The sequence below is a fragment of the Lactuca serriola genome, chromosome 5 (assembly GCF_051521515.1).
Source record: "Lactuca serriola cultivar US96UC23 chromosome 5, Lser_US96UC23_V15, whole genome shotgun sequence".
Taxonomy (NCBI): Eukaryota; Viridiplantae; Streptophyta; class Magnoliopsida; order Asterales; family Asteraceae; genus Lactuca; species Lactuca serriola.
Genome location: NC_136412.1, coordinates 341963770 through 341983142, shown reverse-complemented (window position 1 = coordinate 341983142; position 19373 = coordinate 341963770). Strand labels below are relative to the sequence as shown.

Genomic DNA, 19373 nt, shown 5'->3' with positions numbered 1-19373 from the left:
ACTATTCAAGTAATTTTTAAAAAGTATTTTTAGTGATTTAGATACTCCATTAGAATTAGAAATTAGAGATAATGATATAATTAATAATAAAGAAAATATTATTGCAAAAGGAAAAAGTAATTTAATTGAAGGAAAAATAAAATTTAATATTAATATTCAACTAGGATTAAGTCTTAAAGATAAAAATCTAAGTAATAGTATAAACGTACTATATAAATTATTAAAACAAAATTTTATGTTAAAAGGGAATCATCCGTTTAGTATTACATATCAAATAAATTATGCATTAATAAATTCTCATCATAGTATTACGTTTAAAATATAAGATAGAATTTATATAGATAAATTATTTACCCATTTATTATCACTTGAATCACCAAATATGACTAATAATAGAATATTTAACTAAATTAATTTTCAACCAAAATTGACGACATGACGAAATTAAGAAAAATTAGGATAGGATTATACATGAATGATGCGTTGGGATGATCTTGATGATGGTTTGTTTAGATTAATTATATGTATGGGTCGGATAGGTCTCTGTTATTCAAAAATAGAACAAACTATTTCAACAGAGGGCTCTGCTATTTAGAAATAGACAAACTATTTCAACAGAGGAAGAACTTTGAGATTCAACTCAAGTCTTAAACACTCAAAACATCTTGTTTATTTAATATGGGCAGATGCCCTGTTTATAGGCTCAAGAGAGTCGGTTACATTACGCAATTGCAATCGCATGATTGCAATACGATAAACTATTTTACAGTTTAGCCCCTAGACTATGGAGGGACTAACACTTTATGTTACATCACATTCTAATACTACTGACAACTAATAAATTATTCTACCGATACTTTTAAATAATTACATTAATAAAATTTACAATCCCTTCCACATTGAAAGGACGCGTGTCTTCAATAATAATGGCTTTATATGTCATTATTTGCGTCATTCCTCCCGCCACCGAAAAGACATATATTTCTGAATAATGTTTGCTTTTGTCATGGGTGACGTTAATCTTCCATGGACGGCGTTTCTTCCATATATGAGTAGGAATGTTTTTGGTTGTTGCTTTATGATGGCTTCTATTCTCTTGTCAATGTGTCTGCTATATGATTGTTGGTGTTTTTGATATACTTGAGGTATGGATGAAATTGATGCAATTGTAATTGCCAACGAATCAATCATCCACGACAATAATTTTATTGTAATTTATATCGCCAAAAGCCAAGTAGATACTTGGAATCAGTGCGTAACTCGAATCTGCTTTGAAGTAGCCTGACTTTACATTTTTTTCAATGTTCTGAGACATGCTAGTGTTTCTTGTTCATGTGTGCTGTAATTTAGCCCCGTTTGGGAAAATGTTCCCGATATATACTTGCATAATTTTTGCTCATATTTATCTGTTTTTAATAATTCAGATGATACATCCGTATCAATGTATGCTTTTGGTGATATCTTCATATCATTGTATACTTTATCACTGTTTACTTTGGATGGTATTTTCATACCAATGTATGCTTTATCATTGTATACTTTTGATGGGTCAGATATGAGGGTTCCCTCATTATCTAGTCCCAATAATACGTTTCCATGTATAATTGCTTTTAGGCATCCTGCCCAAGTGTCTTGTAATGCATCTGTCTCTACAATTAGAAAATCGTCGATTTTTGCATTATATAAAGTAGGGAGAACTTGAATTTTTGTTTTATATTTTGTACCAAAATAGTATCTGTATTGGTCCAAGACCAAGATATTTTTTCTGATATTTTCTTTTGTAAAACTTTTCTTTCTTTTGCTAAACTTTTCAAAAATCCTTGTTCTGCAATATAATCTAAACAACCAAGGAAACGTTGTATTTGCTTTCTATTTTCAAGTTTATCTGGAAACATATTTAATTTTTATCGTATATTGTCTGTTAACGATAATTGATCATTTTCTCCAATTTTTAAACCTATGTATTCAACTGTAGATTGAAAAAGTTTTGATTTCTTTTTTGATAAAACTAAACCTTTTTCTTTAATTCTTTGTAAAACATTGATGATTGCATCAATGTGTGTTTGTTCATTTCCTTTTGTGAAAGCAAATATATCATCAATATATGCAAGACAAATATGATCTAAACCATATAAGGTTTCATCCATGAATCGCTGATATATTGTTGGTGCCTACTTTAAACCGAATGGAAGGACATTCCATTCATAATGCTTATGAGGGGGACATGAAAAAGCAGTTAGTGATTTCGTATTTTCATGTAAGCGTAACTGCCAATATCCGGATTTTGCATCAAATGTAATAAAATGTGTATTCCCTTTCAATTTTTCTAAAATATATTCTTTTCGTGGTAATTTATATGAGTATCCTATAGTAGCATCGTTCATCTTTTTATAATTAATTACCATTCTTTATATTCCTCGTTTTATTTTGTTATTATTTTCTACATAGAATGCATGTGTAAAATGAGGACTCGTACTAGGCCGAATGATTCCTTTTTCTAGTAATTCAGGGCATTCTTATTTAAATTCAGAAACATCTTTTATACTATATTGAATTTTGTTTGCAACATTAACTTCATCATTATGATTTTTTAATAATATTATTATTTCTTGTTTATTTCTAATTTTTAAATGATCCAGCGGGTTTTCACTACATACTTCTTCAAGTTGTTTTTCAGCAATTTCTTTGGCAAATGTTAGTAATATACGTAATTGAAAACCAACTTCTTGTCTGATTATTTTAATAAGATCAAAATGTTTGATAATTGCGGTTTTTATAATACCCTTTGTAAGGTGATTAAGACTTCTATGATCATTTGTTTGTATAAATAGTTGATATAATTTAAGGAAATTATTTCCTATTACTAAATCTATTCCCGAATCATGTTGATATATAGTTGGAGTTTTAAATGGTGTTTTTTCAACTACTATATCTATGTCTCTTCCTACGAACCAAATTTTGTGAATTGATTTATCAGCAATTGTAATTTTTAATGGTTTTTCTACTTTTTCCCAAATTTTTAATATCTTTTTTCTTCTAAAACATAAAGTAGCTTGAGTATTTGTTTGGATGTCAAACCAACAAATAATGAGATAAAATAATAACAATAAAACTCAAATCACTGCTACTTCATACACTAAAGATATTATAGAGTAAGCAGGGTCGGTCCACAGGAATACATGACTCCTTATTTAGCCAAATTCTCACACATTATACAAACAATATTAAAATGGGGGATTATGTTTAAACTAGAATTGAAATTCATAAATAAATAAGATTGAACACAAAATTCAGTAAAAGAAATACATTTCTGATTCTGATTCCTATATATGTATTATGTTGAAATATGTAATATAGTTATGACTCATGTTTAATCTAGGTTGGTAATTTAGATATTAATAAACTCTAATATCTAAGTTGACAAAAGTGTTTTATTCAAAACATGTTCTTCAAATAAAACTTCATTTAATTGATTCAATTTAAATAAGTTCTTGCATCAAATCATTAAATGACATTGAGTTCTTGCAACGATTACCAACAATGTTCAACATTCCTCTTAAGCTCGGGATTATGAACATTTAATCTTTGATTACACTTATTTTGATCTAAATACAACCAATCAAGTGCATGTTACTGACATCAAATCATAAAACATATACGAATTTTATAATTTGATCAACTAGATTGAAAAGAACCCTAATTCATTGATCAAGTGAAAAAGAGAACCAATCAAACACATAATTAAGATCAAATCAAAGATAACTAGATGTTAAACATAAGTCAAATGTAAATTACAACCTAACAACAAATACTTAAGAATTCAGAATCAGAAATGATTTTAGAAATCAGCCACACATGTCTAAATTAAACTACAAATTCAACAAGTTTGTATCCTCAATTTGACTTACAAAATGCAAATTAAAGTGTTACAAAATGTTAATCCACTTCCAAAATCTCCCCAAAATCCTTTCTCTTCTCCCAAAATACGACTCCCCTTTCCTAAGAACTGGTTGTCTCCCTTTTACAAAGGATGAAACTGTTTTAAAACTGACGGCACGTTTACACGGCCCGTGTAAACTATAACTGACCATTTACACGACCGTGTAAATACAAAAAAGTAGAATGCTCAAATCAGCCAGGTCTTCGAAGTACATTGCCAAAGAGTATGTGTTTACACGGCCCGTGTAAACTCAAGGTTTACATTTACACGACCGTGTAAACTCCTGTAAAGCCAACATCTTTATTTTCTTCATAACTTCCTTCTCGATGCTCCAATAGTTCTGAAACTTCATTCATATCTCTTATTCATCACCTCAACTAAGATCCTACCTTCAAAAGTCCATGAAATATCACAAAAGTGTGTGAATGGAATTGCATCATGAAAAATCCCGAAAAATATGCAAAATGCATGAGTTTAAACTTAAATGCAATGCACTTTTATGGATTAAAACTACAAAATGAATGCATGAAAATTCTTTATTTTGTATTTTAGTTGTAATAAATGTACTGTTGGGATTAATATTTGTTTTTCTTTTACTCGTTAGAGTTAGTTTATAATATTAATTCTTGTAAAGTTTTCATATTAACAAGTTGTTTTTGTTAGGATGGTTGAAACATTGCGTATTGTTTCTAAATTACAATTTTGTGATTTTTTATATTTCTTAATTCCTTCTTTTAATTGCGATATTTTTTTTAATTAGTTCTTATACTTGTTATTTTTTGGTTGTAATGTTAATAAATAGTTTTCTTCATATGATAAATTATCTTCTAAATGTTGAATAGTATTAGAGATATTATAATTTATTTTCCAATGGTTATTTAATATATCAGTCCAAAGTCTATTATCTTTTAAAAAGTTAATTTGTACTTTTGAATTCATTTTAACAAATTATTAAGGTATCTGAAAGAAATTTTATTGAATTGTTAAGATTTTTTATTACTATTTTAAAATAATTAATTTAAGTTCTTAATCTTCCAATTTTAATTAATTGATATGCAATATAGTTTTTATTTTTAGATATTAATTCTTATATTTCAGATTTTTTTTCTCTTTTGAATGTTTTGTAGAATTTTCTAAATCTTTCCATAAATTTTTAAGTAAATTAACTTTACATTTATTATCGAAATTACAATATATTTGGGTTTTATTGCTCATAATTTTATTATTTATTTCTACCATGTAAAAGGTGGTTTAAGAGTGAGTGATTTTTGTTTAAGTGGTTCTTCTTTAATAGTTTTTATTTTTAAACATATTTCATCAAAAAGTTTTTAAAACAATTATTACTATGTACCTGCAATCTAGAAGCATATTTCGTAAAATAGTGTTTAAATCTCCGTATGAAAACTTTGACATTATAACCACCATTATAAATATCATAAATAACAAACCCCACCATCCTAATAAAATCTATGATTTGTAGTCGTAACTTTGAAAGAAAAGCTAAATCGTCATTTTGTTTTTAAAACTTTTAATCATGAGTTTTTTATGTCTAAATATTAATAAACAAGAATTAAATTTTTTTTTTCGTAAAACACTAAAACAATCTAAAAATTTTCTTTTAGATTTAAAAACAAATTCTAATATATCAATAATTAACTGTATATCTAATACTGAAGCAATATAATAATAAATAATAGTATAAATTGGAAACAAGAGCAAATAAAAAATCTTGAAGATAAAATAACAAAACTAATCTGTTAGATAGGTCTCAAGAAATAGAAAATTCACCAATCATTATTAATAACGAAGAAAATGAATCTAGATACACTTTTGATGCTTTAATTAACAAAGATGCTATAAGAAAATCAAATTTTTCACTATTTGAAAAACATAATTTTAGAAATAACTCGTTAAAAATTTCTTTTTTAGAAAAAATATTATATATTATGGAAAAATTATAGGAGAAGAACCAATACCTATAGAATCAACTCAAGAAAATATTATTATACCCATAATACATAAACAACAAATTAGAAATAGATTATCTAACATTAAAGAAGTAGATATAATAAAGATCGCTTATATTTATATATCAACTATTCAAGTAATTTTAAAAAAGTATTTTTAGTAATTTAGATACTCCATTAGAATTAGAAATTAGAGATGATGGTATAATTAATAATAAAAAAATATTATTGCAAAAGGAAAATGTAATTTAATTGAAGGAAAAATAAAATTTAATATTAATATTCAACTAGGATTAAGTCTTAAAGATAAAAATCTAGGTAATAGTATTACCGTACGATATAAATTATTAAGATAAAATTTTATGTTAAAAGGTAATCATCCGTTTAGTATTACATATCAAATAAATTATGCATTAATAAACTGTCATCGTAATATTATATTTAAAACAGAAGATAAAATTTATATATATAAATTATTTACCCCTTTATTATCACTTGAATCACCAAAATATGACTAATAATAGAATATTGACAAAATTTCACGATTGGTCCCTGTGGTTTACACAATATCGCATTTTGAGGACTTTCTAGCAAAAAGTCACGCGAATGGTCCTTAAGGTTTCATTTAATTGCGCGATTGGTCCTTGACCCTAACCCCGTCATTTTTGAGCCGTTAGTGAAGGGGTAAATTTGTCTTTTCATCTTGCAGTCACTCTAATAATCGATCATTATGCACATATACGCATGAACTCTGTAATTAAGTACAAAGATCATCTTCCTCAGCTACCCATTACCCTTTCGCATTCATCTTCTTCTCCAACAAAACACAAGGCAGAGGATCATCTGTCGATTGAAAACGATAATGGTGTTAACGTTATGGTCACTTCGTTCCAAACACACTAAAGCATCAAAGTATGATTTGGAAAGGATATACCGTAAGTGACTTACTAAAGTGATCTTTGATTTTCTCGATTTGATATTATGCCCAAATTGTTGAAATTTTTTTTGTTATTCTTTATTTCAGAGGGAATAAGCAACTATTTCACTCTGAAAATCCATCATGGTGGGATATTCACGAAAAGCCTTGGGAGAAGGTACGTAGATGGAACAATAGACTATGTTGACTTCGTAGATATTGACGTTTTCTCTGTGCATGAGTTGGATACAATGGTTCGAGAAATAGGGTACGTAGAAGGGCAAACTTTGTATTATCATATTCTTATTCCAGAAGTAGAGTTGGACTTTGGTCTGTTACCTCTAGGAAATGATGGGGATGTGCATGTATTGTCAAATTATGTGGAAAAAAATAACCTTTTAAGTATCTACATAGAGCATGGGCATACAAGGGTTAACAGTTATTTTTTGTCCCCCACCAAGGTTATTATTGAGGAGTTGGTTACTGATGTATCCCCTGAACTAGATAGGAACCAAAAGAAGGGAAAAGTTGTTGGGTCTTCTAGTATAAAATTAGACTACTCTCAGTCCATTGTGCCATATGGAACATTTGATGGACCTTCACAAGTGATACAGGATAGTGAGCCAGTTATGGATGATGAGCCAGTTATGACTGATGAGCCGGTTTTGAATGATGAACCAGTTGTGAATGATGAACCAGATTTGAATGATGAACCAGTTATGAATGATGTACCTGTTATGAATGATGTGCCAATCATAGATGACCAATATGATGAGCCAATTATGAATAATGATCCAGTTGTAGATGATGAATATGATTGTGAGGATAGTGCAGATGAAAGTGATTTTGATAGTCAGCATGATGCAAAAAAAACAGTGTTTGATGAGGAACCTTTGATAGATGATGTGGAGGTGAACATGATCAACTTCTGTAGTGTACTTGATGAAGACATGGACTTGGGCCAGCTTGATCCGATAAACAATAATACTAAGGAACATGAAGACATTGAAGATGAACCTTTAGAAGTCTTAGACAATGATGTAGTTGAGTCATTTGCTAGTGAAAAAGAGCCTAGGAAGAAATTGTTAAGGTCCATTCTAAAACCAGTTGCTTGTTCATCTGGTGAGGTTCACACTAAAGCTTTTAAGATTGGTCAGACGTTCAAGGAAAAGGAAAAAATAAGAGAAGTTATTGCCAACTACTCTGTAAAAGAAAGGAGGGATCTACATTATGTAAAGAATGGCAAGACAAGAGTTAGGGTAAAGTGTAGGGGTATTGTTCATGAATTGACTGGTGACAGTAATAAAGATAGGGGCAATTTAGTACTTTCCAAGAAAACAACTTGTCCATGGGTTCTTTTTATATCTAGGGCAGATGAGAAACAACTTTGGACTGTCAAAACATACGAAGATTCCCATTCTTGTTTGCAAACAAGGACAGTGAGGGCTTGTTCATCTAAGTTTCTAGCTAACAACATATTGCATCAAGTTGAAAGTAACCCCAAGATCCCTACACGTGCTTTACAAGAGGAGTTAGTACAGAGGTATTCACTTTCAATATCAAAGATGAAAGTATTTCGGGCCAAAGCTATGGCAAAACAATATGTTTATGGTGATTATGAAAAGCAGTACGGTGTTTTGAGAGAATATGCCATGGAATTGAAGTCAAAGAATCCAGGAACAACTGTGAAGATAGATGTCGAAACTGAACCCAATGTGTCTTCTGAGACAAGGATCTTCAAACGGATATATATATGCTTAGGTCCATTGAAGGAGGGATTTAAAAAAGGTTTGAGGGATTTTCTTGGATTTGATGGTACGTTTTTGAAGGGTCCCATTCCAGGACAAATTCTTACTGCAGTTGGGCTTGATTCGAACAATGGCATTTACCCAGTTGCATATGCCATTGTAGAGACTGAAAATATTAACTCTTGGACATGGTTTTTGGAACACTTGGGTGATGACTTAGATTTGAATTCTTCATCTAACTTCACTTTCATTTCAGATCGGCAAAAGGTACCCTCTAACTTTTTATTCACTTTTACTTTTTTTCATTATTTCATTTACTAACTTATTTTAATTGTACTCACAGGGAATCTTGGCTGCAATAGAGAAGTTATTTCCATCAGCTAAGCAAAGGTTCTGTTTAAGACATGTGTATGACAACATGAAATTGAAACACAAAGGAGATGAATTGAGGGAAGCAGTATGGTGTTGTGGAAAAGTATACAACATACCAAAATTTAATAGGGCTATGGAGAAACTGAAAAAGCTTAACCCAGAAGCACATGAGTGGTTAAGTAAAATTCCCGCAAAACACTGGGCAAGATCCCATTTCTCTGGTAAGTATCATACTCTTTTCACTAACATATTTCATAACTGATTTTAGTAATTAATTGTTTGGTTTTATATATAGGAAGGGCATTGACTGATAGTTTAACAAATAACTTGTGTGAGGTATTTAACTCCAAGCTAGATGAGGCAAGGGACAAGCCTATAATCACTTGTTTGGAATATATTAGAGAATACCTCACAAAGAGAATAGTAAATGTTCATAAGGTGCTAGACAAATGCAAAGGTTCTCTAAGTACAACTGCAACAACAATCTTAGAAAACAATAAGACAGAGGCAAGTAAGATGAGGGTTCTATTTAATGGAGCTGATAAATATCAAGTGACTGGTCTATGGATGGAGCAGTATGTTGTGAATTTGAAAGAGAGGAGTTGCACTTGCAGGAAATGGGACATTACAGGTATTCCATGCCAGCATGTTATTGCTGCAATGTATGATAAGATGCATAATGGGTCAGAATGTGGAGATCCTGAGGCTTGGGTGAGCAAATGTTACTGGCTCGGTACATGGAATGCTATGTACCAACACACAATTGACCCAATAAATGGAAGGAGCATGTGGCCTACATCTGATTGTCCAACAACCCTTCTCCCACCCAAACATCACAAACAGGTTTGTTGTCATACATGTTTTGTTTAATTTAACTTGAAACTATTTAATAAACTTGTTAATATGTAACCATATGAATTTGTTTATAGGTTGGTAGGCCAAAGAAAAAAAGGAAGAGGGCAGTTGATGAGCCAATTCAAAGTACCAAGTTAAGTAGGAAACACTTGACAGTCACTTGTAGCAAATGCCACAACAAAGGTCACAATGCTAGGACTTGCAAGGGGCAGGGAGGTCCTAGTGAAGCTGGATAGGGGGTGGACAAAAGAAGGGAAAACATGTTGTAGCTTAGTTTGTATTTCTAAGTAATCTTTTGCTATTATGTCTAATTAAAGTTAGAACATGTTTACTAAGTTTGGTTATGGTATGTCAATCAAAACAACTACTTTTGATAGGTCTTTTAGGTATTCTATGTTTGTAACATGATATTACACTTACATGCATTATGGTTAATGGTAATGCTACTTTGGTAATTAGTTTTTTGGCTATGTTACTGCACTTTGATAATCAACATTACACTTACATGCAATCAAATTGACAATTTCCTTCCTTGCTAATATAATATCCATCACATTAAAACAAAACATCAAACTTACATTACATATTATATCTGTTACATTTTCTTGTCCCAACATTACATACAATCATAGGGAAAATCCTTCAAAAGCTATGAAAAAAATGGGACCAAAACACAGATTCCAAGTTATAGATTCCCCCCCCCCCCCCCCAAATGCTTCTTGATTTTTTACTTGAAAAGGTAACACACCATGAAAAACAACCAACTCAGACAAAGTAGCCATTTCACCATCATCAATCTTGCTTCGAGATTGTTTCTTCCACGCAACAACCCCGGAATCACAACAGTTGACCTAGGGCACATGGGAGGGTCGAACCATCCAAAAAAGCTGCATGTTCCTCCTAACCTTGAGCATGACCAAAATCGACGACCTGGGTTCAAGTCAGTCCACGATGTCACCAAAATCGCCGGCCTTCCACAGTGGCATATCACCATCTTCTTCAATTTTGGAATAGAATGTGAGTAGGGAGGGAAGAACAGAAGCAAGGAACGAGAAGTAGAAGGATACAAAGGCGGACCTTAAATTATATACTCTGATGCACAACAAGATGAAAAGACAAATTTACCCCTTCACTAACGGCTCAAAAATGACGGGGTTAGGGTCAAGGACCAATCGCGCAATTAAATGAAACCTTAAGGACCATTCGCGTGACTTTTTGCTAGAAAGTCCTCAAAGTGCGATATTGTGTAAACCACAGGGACCAATCGTGAAATTTTGTCTAGAATATTTAATGAAACTAATTTTCAACCGATAATAACTATTCCATTCCATTAATAAAAAGAAACCCAATTATAGAGTTTCTAATTTCAACCATAATAAATAGATCTTCCATCTCGAAAAATCAACCTACAACATTTACTAATAATCAAGATGAAAACTTAGAAGATATTAAAGAAATGATTAAATCATTAAGTTCACGAATATAACATAATTATCTAGTAATCTTTTAGAACATTTTAAAACACTTGAAGATCCATATAAAAATTGTAAACAATATATACCAGATAAATAAATGATTATAGAAATACCACAAAATCTACCGAGGGATGAGAGACAACACCCACTAGCGCTACTAGCTCCGCCCCTGAAAATAATCAATACAGTTCGGTCAAATTCCGTCAAAAGAAGTATACATTATTTAGTTCGACATGTTTGTTAATGTGACAATATGAGCGAAGATAATATACTTAATGCTTATATATATTTATACTCCAATTTAATTAGATTATGTGATATTACTTACAAATAATGGTTATCAAATAGTTTCACTCTTAATTTTGTACTTCTTTTGCGCTAAATTGATATAGTAAATACGGTCTAAAACTATTTTCTTGTGTTTTTCTTCTATGTTTGTTATTACAAAATAAAACATGTAAATTAATTTATTTGAATACTGGTTGGTAATACCCAACGAAGAAAAGACGTCCCCGGCGAATCCATGTCCAAAAACGCAGATGCTCGCCGATGACAGGCCTTCATTGACGTTCAACGAAAAACAACTATTTCGTCTCCACGGTTTTCGTTGCATCAGATCCTGTACTTTTTCTTACTCCTAATTGGGGATCGAAGAACACAATTCAAATCTCAAAGAACAGCATTTCACAATTCAGTCAACGAATGTTTCAGTATGATGCCACAGCCTTGAATTAAGCAAAAATGCAATCAACAATTGGTTCAAGATGCGGTCGGGCTCGTCAGCTTTTTCTTCTTCGGAGAACGGCAGCCAACAAGATGACGACGATTTCGAGCTATACTAATACCAGTACTAGTATTTCTCGCTCATTTCTCTCACAAAATTTTGCGGATGCTTCACCAAGTTCCGGTAGCAGTGTTTTTACTAGACAATTCTCCGTTCTTCGCCGTGATCCATGGGATGTTTCGAGGAAATCTACGCATGTTTTCAAACACTTGATTGCGTTTGTCTCGGATTTCTCTCCTACCCCCCTTGAAAAATCTGTAAGCTACGTGCGCGCTTGCTTTTAGTTTTATGATTATGTTTAATCCCTTGACTGACTTTTATGAATAGATTTTATTAATAATCTTAAGAAGTATTCTTTGTTGTAGCTGGATTAATGATATATATTTGATTTGAGATGTATGAATTGGTTATTTCGGGATCGTCACCCTGAAATTAGTATGCAATATGCTTTCTTGAACTTGCTAAGGCTTCTAGTCAATAGTCCTACGAAAATTGTGCGAGGAAGTGTGTATCTGCCAAGGTTTATGGCTATGTGAACTGTTAAGTTCTTCTGTAATTAAGATAGTTCTGATGCATTTTGATATGGACTTATCATATGCGCTAGTAAACATGTAAACCATTTGCTGATTATCATTATTTTAGGTCGAAATTTTAACTTGGATTCTGACTCTAGCAAGAAGCAGGGGCATATTGTATTCTGGGACAGTGGTGGTTTAAACTTTAATGACTTTGAGCTTTGTAATCGCTTTAGATTATTGTTGATTTATGATTTGATTGCGTCCTTGTATGGCTGTTTGAAACTACAGTGTTGAGCCTTTTAATACTTGCAGATTATGGTTTCTTGGTGGTCAATTGAGTTTCTTAACCAATATCACGAAAGAAAAATGGATGAATAAGTGTCACCACATATGTTAATATTATAAGATTTATGACATGTTTATATCATTGTAATTATCAGGGTTCTATACCTAAAGGGTATGCTTCATTCACAACATCCAGTGGCAATGCTGCAATGGGTATGAAGCAGAACAAAAAAGGGGAGGAGGAAAAAAGTCTCGTTACAAAAGGTGACAAAATCAATAATGCTAAAATCCTTAGAACACTTGCAAAGTACTTATGGATGAAAGATAACATGGAGTTCAAACTGAGAGTCCTCACTGCTATGGGATTTTTGGTTGGAGCCAAGGTGAGTAAGAGTAAGAGTAACTTTTCAGCATGTTCTGTTTTGTGTATGTATGTGTATAAGGGTCAATTTTACTTAGAATTGCTCAAGGGGTTTCTTTTTCTCTAACAGGTAATGATTGTTCAAGTTCCCTTCTTATTCAAGCTAGCTGTTGATTGGTTAACAACAGCAACAGGAAACCCTAGTGCACTCTCTGAGTTCACAGCTGCTAATTCGACATATTTAGCTGTTTTTGTGAGTCCAGCAGCTGTGTTGATTGGTTATGGAATAGCACGGACAGGGGCTTCTGCTTTCAACGGTACATCATTATGAAGTAATTGCTAGTGCTTGTTGTGATACTGTGTAGTTATATTAAAATATAATAATAAAGCCTGAAACATTCATTTTTCCTACATACCTTTTACCCCCTTCTTCTCTTCAGTTTTAGACTTAATTCTGTGTCTTGTATGTACTCTTGTTACAGAGTTAAGGACTGCAGTTTTCTCTAAGGTTGCATTGCGGACTATTAGGTCAGTTTCAAGAAAGGTATGATCAAACTAAAATGGTTCTTTTCATATTTACAATTGTTTCCAAGGCATGAAACTTATGATATACTTCATGGGTTGCAGGTGTTTACACATTTGCACCAGCTTGATCTGCGATATCATCTTAGGTATACATGCGTAACTGGATCCAACTTTTCTTTTATGTGAAATATAGGTTTTATTTCAAACTTTTATTCATGGATTGGTAATTAGGTCCAAGAGTTGTCTTCATATCTTGTTTCTTTTGTGTTTGAAGCCGAGAAACAGGTGGTCTAAATCGAATTATTGATCGTGGTAGCAGAGCTATTAATTTCATCCTCTCAGCCATGGTATTTAATGTTGTACCAACTATATTAGAGGTGAGACTTGTTCTCTAAACTTTATAGTTTTGTGATCCCAAGATTTCTTTTTAATCATTTGCATATTTCAATTCAGCAGATTCAACATGTTTTCTTTTAGATTTCTATGGTATCAGGTATTCTTGCATACAATTTTGGAGCACCATTTGCATGGATTACTTCTCTTTCTGTTGCTGCGTATGTTGCCTTCACGTTAGCTGTGACACAAGTAATTCATTTCCTTTAGTTTTTTTGGTTTATTTTAACTTATATATATATATATATATATATATATATATATATATATATATATATATATAGTTATTAACCTCCAACCTCCAACTTTATTTGTTTCAGTGGAGGACTAAATTTAGGCAGGATATGAACAAAGCTGATAACGATGCAAGCACTAGGGCTATTGACTCACTTATTAATTATGAGGTGAGAAGTCAACAATTTTATGTATAATTTTCTTTCATATGTTATGATAATTTGTAAGATCCCCTTTTTCTGCACTGAGTGTTTATACATTTTTTTGGTTAGACTGTCAAGTATTTCAACAATGAGAAATTTGAAGCTGATGCGTATGATAAGTATTTGAAGCGTAAGTAGCTTGTCTTCACAAGTGTGCTATATAATATTTATATGATTAGTTAAAATGTATTTAGAAGATTAGCTGAGAAATTTTTTGTCTCAGGCTATGAAGATGCTGCCTTGAAGACTCAACGTAGTCTGGCTTTTTTAAACTTTGGTCAAACTCTGGTATTCAGTACAGCTCTGTCAGCAGCAATGGTACTAAGTTCAAATGGTATTATGAATGGTGTGGGGACAGTTGGTGATTTGGTATAACCCTTTTTATAGTCTTTTTATTCACAAAAAGATATGATTTAATGATATGATATGATATGCATAGGTTATGGTAAATGGGCTACTATTCCAGCTGTCTCTTCCACTCAATTTTCTTGGGAGTGTCTACCGTGAAACTGTGCAGAGTCTTGTTGATATGAAATCCATGTTTCAGCTACTTGAGGTACATCCGGATTTCAAAAACCTCCATGTATTCTTCTTTTTCTTTCAAATAATAATCATAATAAAACAATCGGTGTTATTCTTGTTTTTCTTCAGGAGAGGGCAGAAATCAGAGATGAAGATGATGCAAAGCCTCTGAAGCTGGATGGTGGCAGCATTGAATTTGAAGATGTTCATTTCAGGTGGAGTTTTGTTCTGTTACTGGTGAGATAGATTGTGATGGGTTTTGTTGCTGATATGTAGTCTGTTTGTTTTTTTTTCTTCAAAACTTTAGTTATCTGACAGAAAGAAAGATTCTTGATGGTATATCTTTTGTTGTGCCAGCTGGAAAAAGTGTGGCTATTGTTGGAACTAGTGGCAGTGGTGAGCTTCTTCCCAACACTTTCTTCTTTTTGTTATTTGTTTATCTTCCGTAAATTGAATTTCATGTGTAGGTAAATCAACAATCCTTAGAATGATCTTCAGATTCTTTGACTCTAATTCTGGAACGGTAACTATTTCTCAGTATTTTAAAAAAAATATATAGAAAGAAAGGGAAAGCCTTTAATTTAGCAAGTGTTTGGTTGATACTTTAACTTACCAGATGAGATGTGGTGGTTGACACTTGACAGGTGAGGATAGATGGTCAAGATATACGAAAAGTGACACTTGAAAGCCTTAGGAAGCATATTGGTGTTGTTCCACAAGATACAGTAAGTTATCTTTTGAGTAAATTACACGAATGGTCCCTATAGTTTGGGATAATTTGCATGTTTGGTCCCTAACTTATTTTTTTAACTCGAAAGGTTCCTACTATTTGTTTTTGTTACGTGCATGGTCCCTACTGTTTGTTTTTGTTACACGTTTGGTCCCTGTCTTACCTACAAGGACTATTATTTAAATAGGAAAAAATGATAGGGTATGTAAGGTAAGATGAGAGGGGTGGGGTTAGGGGTGTGTTTATTTAAATAAATTAAAAAATCAATGGCAAAATAGTCTTTTTAAGTAAGACAGGGACCAGACGCATAACAAAAATAAACAGTAGGGACCTTCCGAGTTAAAAAAATAAGTTAGGGACCAAACATGCAAATTACCCTAAACCATAGGGACCATCCGTGTAATTTACTCTTATCTTTTTTTGTTTTTTGGTGTGTGAATAAATGATGTTTAAAAAATATTTGAGAAAATTAGGGCATACTTGAGGAAATAGAAGGAAAAACTTGGGACTTAATTTGGAAAGCCTTATTTTCCTGACTTTGTGCATTAAGTCAAAAAGAAACATTGGTATATGGTTTAAGAGAATAAATATGACCTCTGAAGTCTAACCTGACCTAACCTAAGTTGGATAGATTGGGATGTATGTTATGTTTCTGTTTATATGATTGTGGAAAAGAAGGTGTGGTTTATATATGATGGATGATGTTGGCAGGTATTATTCAACAACACAATATTCCACAACATTCAGTATGGTTGTCTCTCATCCACCCCTGAGGAGGTTTTATGTTTATCCCTCCCTCCCTTTACATAAAAATCACTTTTTTTTTTTCTTGGCTAATGGAATAATAATTAATAAATAAAGTGGTTGTTAATATTATTAGGTATATGATGCTGCTCGAAAAGCAGCAATTCATGACACCATCATGAAGTTTCCAGACAAGTATTCAACGCTTGTTGGTGAGCGTGGCCTTAAGGTGAGTTGATTTAATCTTGTAATGTTTAAGTTAAGTTGATATTGATATAATGTATTACATTGGTTTTTGGTAGTATTAATTAAGTAAGGCATTGATTTGAGTTTTGCAGCTGAGCGGTGGTGAGAAACAACGAGTTGCATTAGCTCGTGCATTCCTGAAAGCGCCTCCCATTTTGTAAGTGTCTCCGCATTCATAATTCATTCATGATAATCAATCAGTAAATTATTATTATTATTTTGAAAAACGTACAGATTATGTGATGAGGCAACGAGTGCGCTGGACAGCACAACAGAAGCGGAGATCTTAAGCGCTTTAAGGTCACTGGCCAATAATCGAACCGCAGTTTTCATCGCTCATAGGCTTACAACCGCAATGCAGTGCGACGAGGCAAGACCTATCTCCTTTTCTTGTTTAAATCTTAATTGAAAGAAATATTATTTTTAATTTTGATTTTGATTTTGTTACAGATAATAGTTATGGAGGGTGGGAGGGTTGTAGAACAAGGTCCGCATGAAGTTCTGTTGTCGAATGCTGGTGGTCGATATGCGCAACTCTGGTCACAGCAAAACACCACCATTGATTGAATTCAATCCGTCAGATTAGATATAAGATGGTTCTCCTGTCGTTTTTTACTCATCGTCTTCGTGCCTACCAGTCTAAAATAAGGTAATGCCAGTTTTTGTGTCTAAACTCTAAAATAAGGTCTGTGATTTGGGAAAACACCACGCCCGTAAATTATTATTATATCATCATTTTTTTTCTCCAATTAAACCCAGCAAACTAATTGCCATGTGCACGGGTGATCCAAAAAACCAACCATCTGAAAAACTAAGACCCAGCATAAAACGGATGGTTTGGTTTCTACTTTTCCAAAAACTGAAATATTCTGTTTGGTTTTGGTTTTATGAGTTACAAAACTGTAAAAAAACTAAGTTAATAAACTGTTTATAAATATGTTTAATTTACAGATATTATATACAAATCTTCCTAATTTTATAACAATTAATACTATGGTGAGTTGGTTAAGGTGATGAACATATGAATTTGAAGTCTAGGGTTTGAATCCCGTTAGTTTATTTTATTTGATTTTTAGTTGATGTAGTTTACTCATCCCACATGGATTGGATAGTAAAAATCAGTCTTTTTTATGCTTACAAATGTATTGATCAATTTACAAACTTCTGTACTAAATTACATCTAATCCCACATCAATTTAGGGATATAGAAGCATTTAGTTTCTTTAACTTCAAAATAACAATACAAACTACACACCTTAAGATTTGGAGTTGGATTCCACATTAATTTGGGTGACTAAAACTCTTTTTTAGTATAAAATTTTATAGTTGCCATTTGGGTTTAAAAAAACTGAACCACGCTCGTTAAAACCGAAAACTGCAACTGATCAATTTGGTGCTCTTCTGGTTTTGAAAATCAAAAAACCGAAATCTATAGTTATTATTGGTCAGAAACCACGTCAAGCCAACCATACTCACATGGCTGATTCTTCTTATTTGGATAAGAGTTGATTTTATATTCAACTTTGTACACCTATGGCAATTTAATATTGAGACCAACTTCCTATATGATTTCAATGTTCCCCTTATTGTACACTTATAAGACTAATGCTCGTTGAGTACCATAGTGCAATTAAAATATTAGCTAATATATGTTATTAAAAATAACTATATTTTTGCTATCAATTTTGAATTAATAATTTTTATATTAAAGTAATTTAATTATTTTAAATACAATAAAATAAATACATATTAAAACCAAGTTATCTCAATAATCGTAGGTTAGGTTGCACATAAAAATAAAATAAATTTTACCTTTTGATTTATAGTAAATTTTAATTATTATACTTATCAATTTTAATAGACATTTGTTATGAACTTATGATAATATCATTTCAACGATATTTTTCGTACACTGTGTATGAATTTAACATCTTGATTTAAGTTTTATATTTAATATTATATTTAAGCTTTTATTATTTTTAATTAATTAAAAACTATTTCTTTTGAAAAAAAATTATTATATAAAATAGTTTTTGATTAAATTTTTTGTTAATTATTTATATTTTATACTTCAATTTTTTTAGTTTTTAAAAAAAATAGTATTTACATTTTAAAAAAATTATTTGACATTTAGATTTATGTTTCTAATTAACACCATTTTAAATTATCAAATTAAATGTGTTAGGCTAATAATTAATGAAGTGTGTGGGTGGGAGTAATGATCAAATTAAGTATATCTAATTTATGTTGTGAGTTTAACACTGTTTAAATTAACAAAGTATATTAACATAATTTAATTTACGATATAACTGAGTCGGTGTTTCGATTTCCATTTTAACTTATAGTCGGTTTTATCCATCAAGATTAACAAAAACCCAACAATCTAACTTAGTAACTTTAGGTCTTAATTCTTTTGGATTGTGTTTGTTTTTATGGATTGGTATAAGATTCTTCATTCAGGTTTAGTAGTATATGTTTTTATTCAAAATCATGATTATTTGTGCTGGTTACTTTGATTAAGTAATTCTCTTGATATGTTAATGTTAATGTGATTC

At 31.6% G+C, this 19373-nt stretch overlaps 1 protein-coding gene across 1 annotated transcript; it reads left to right on the top strand.

The window, feature by feature from the left end:
• Positions 1-11731: 11731 nt before the first annotated feature.
• On the top strand, positions 11732-17803 carry LOC145055399 (ABC transporter B family member 25, mitochondrial-like). The gene is made up of 20 exons (XM_079003707.1): positions 11732-12314; positions 13016-13243; positions 13352-13538; positions 13704-13765; positions 13849-13892; positions 14021-14123; positions 14224-14331; positions 14460-14543; positions 14646-14706; positions 14800-14945; positions 15016-15132; positions 15228-15313; positions 15406-15494; positions 15566-15621; positions 15743-15823; positions 16540-16605; positions 16709-16801; positions 16911-16975; positions 17053-17188; positions 17269-17803. Exons 1-20 carry the CDS (start codon positions 12015-12017, stop codon positions 17383-17385), a joined length of 2229 nt encoding a protein of 742 aa, XP_078859833.1. The 5' UTR covers positions 11732-12014; the 3' UTR covers positions 17386-17803.
• Positions 17804-19373: the final 1570 nt, after the last annotated feature.

Excerpts from the sequence above, each read along its gene's own strand:
- LOC145055399 (XM_079003707.1), top strand. The coding sequence starts at position 12,015 with ATGCAATCAACAATTGGTTCAAGATGCGGTCGGGCTCGTCAGCTTTTT. Across the intron at positions 14,124-14,223 it reads TTGTACCAACTATATTAGAG|ATTTCTATGGTATCAGGTAT; the intron begins GTGAGACTTGTT and ends GTTTTCTTTTAG. Across the intron at positions 14,544-14,645 it reads ACTCACTTATTAATTATGAG|ACTGTCAAGTATTTCAACAA; the intron begins GTGAGAAGTCAA and ends TTTTTTGGTTAG.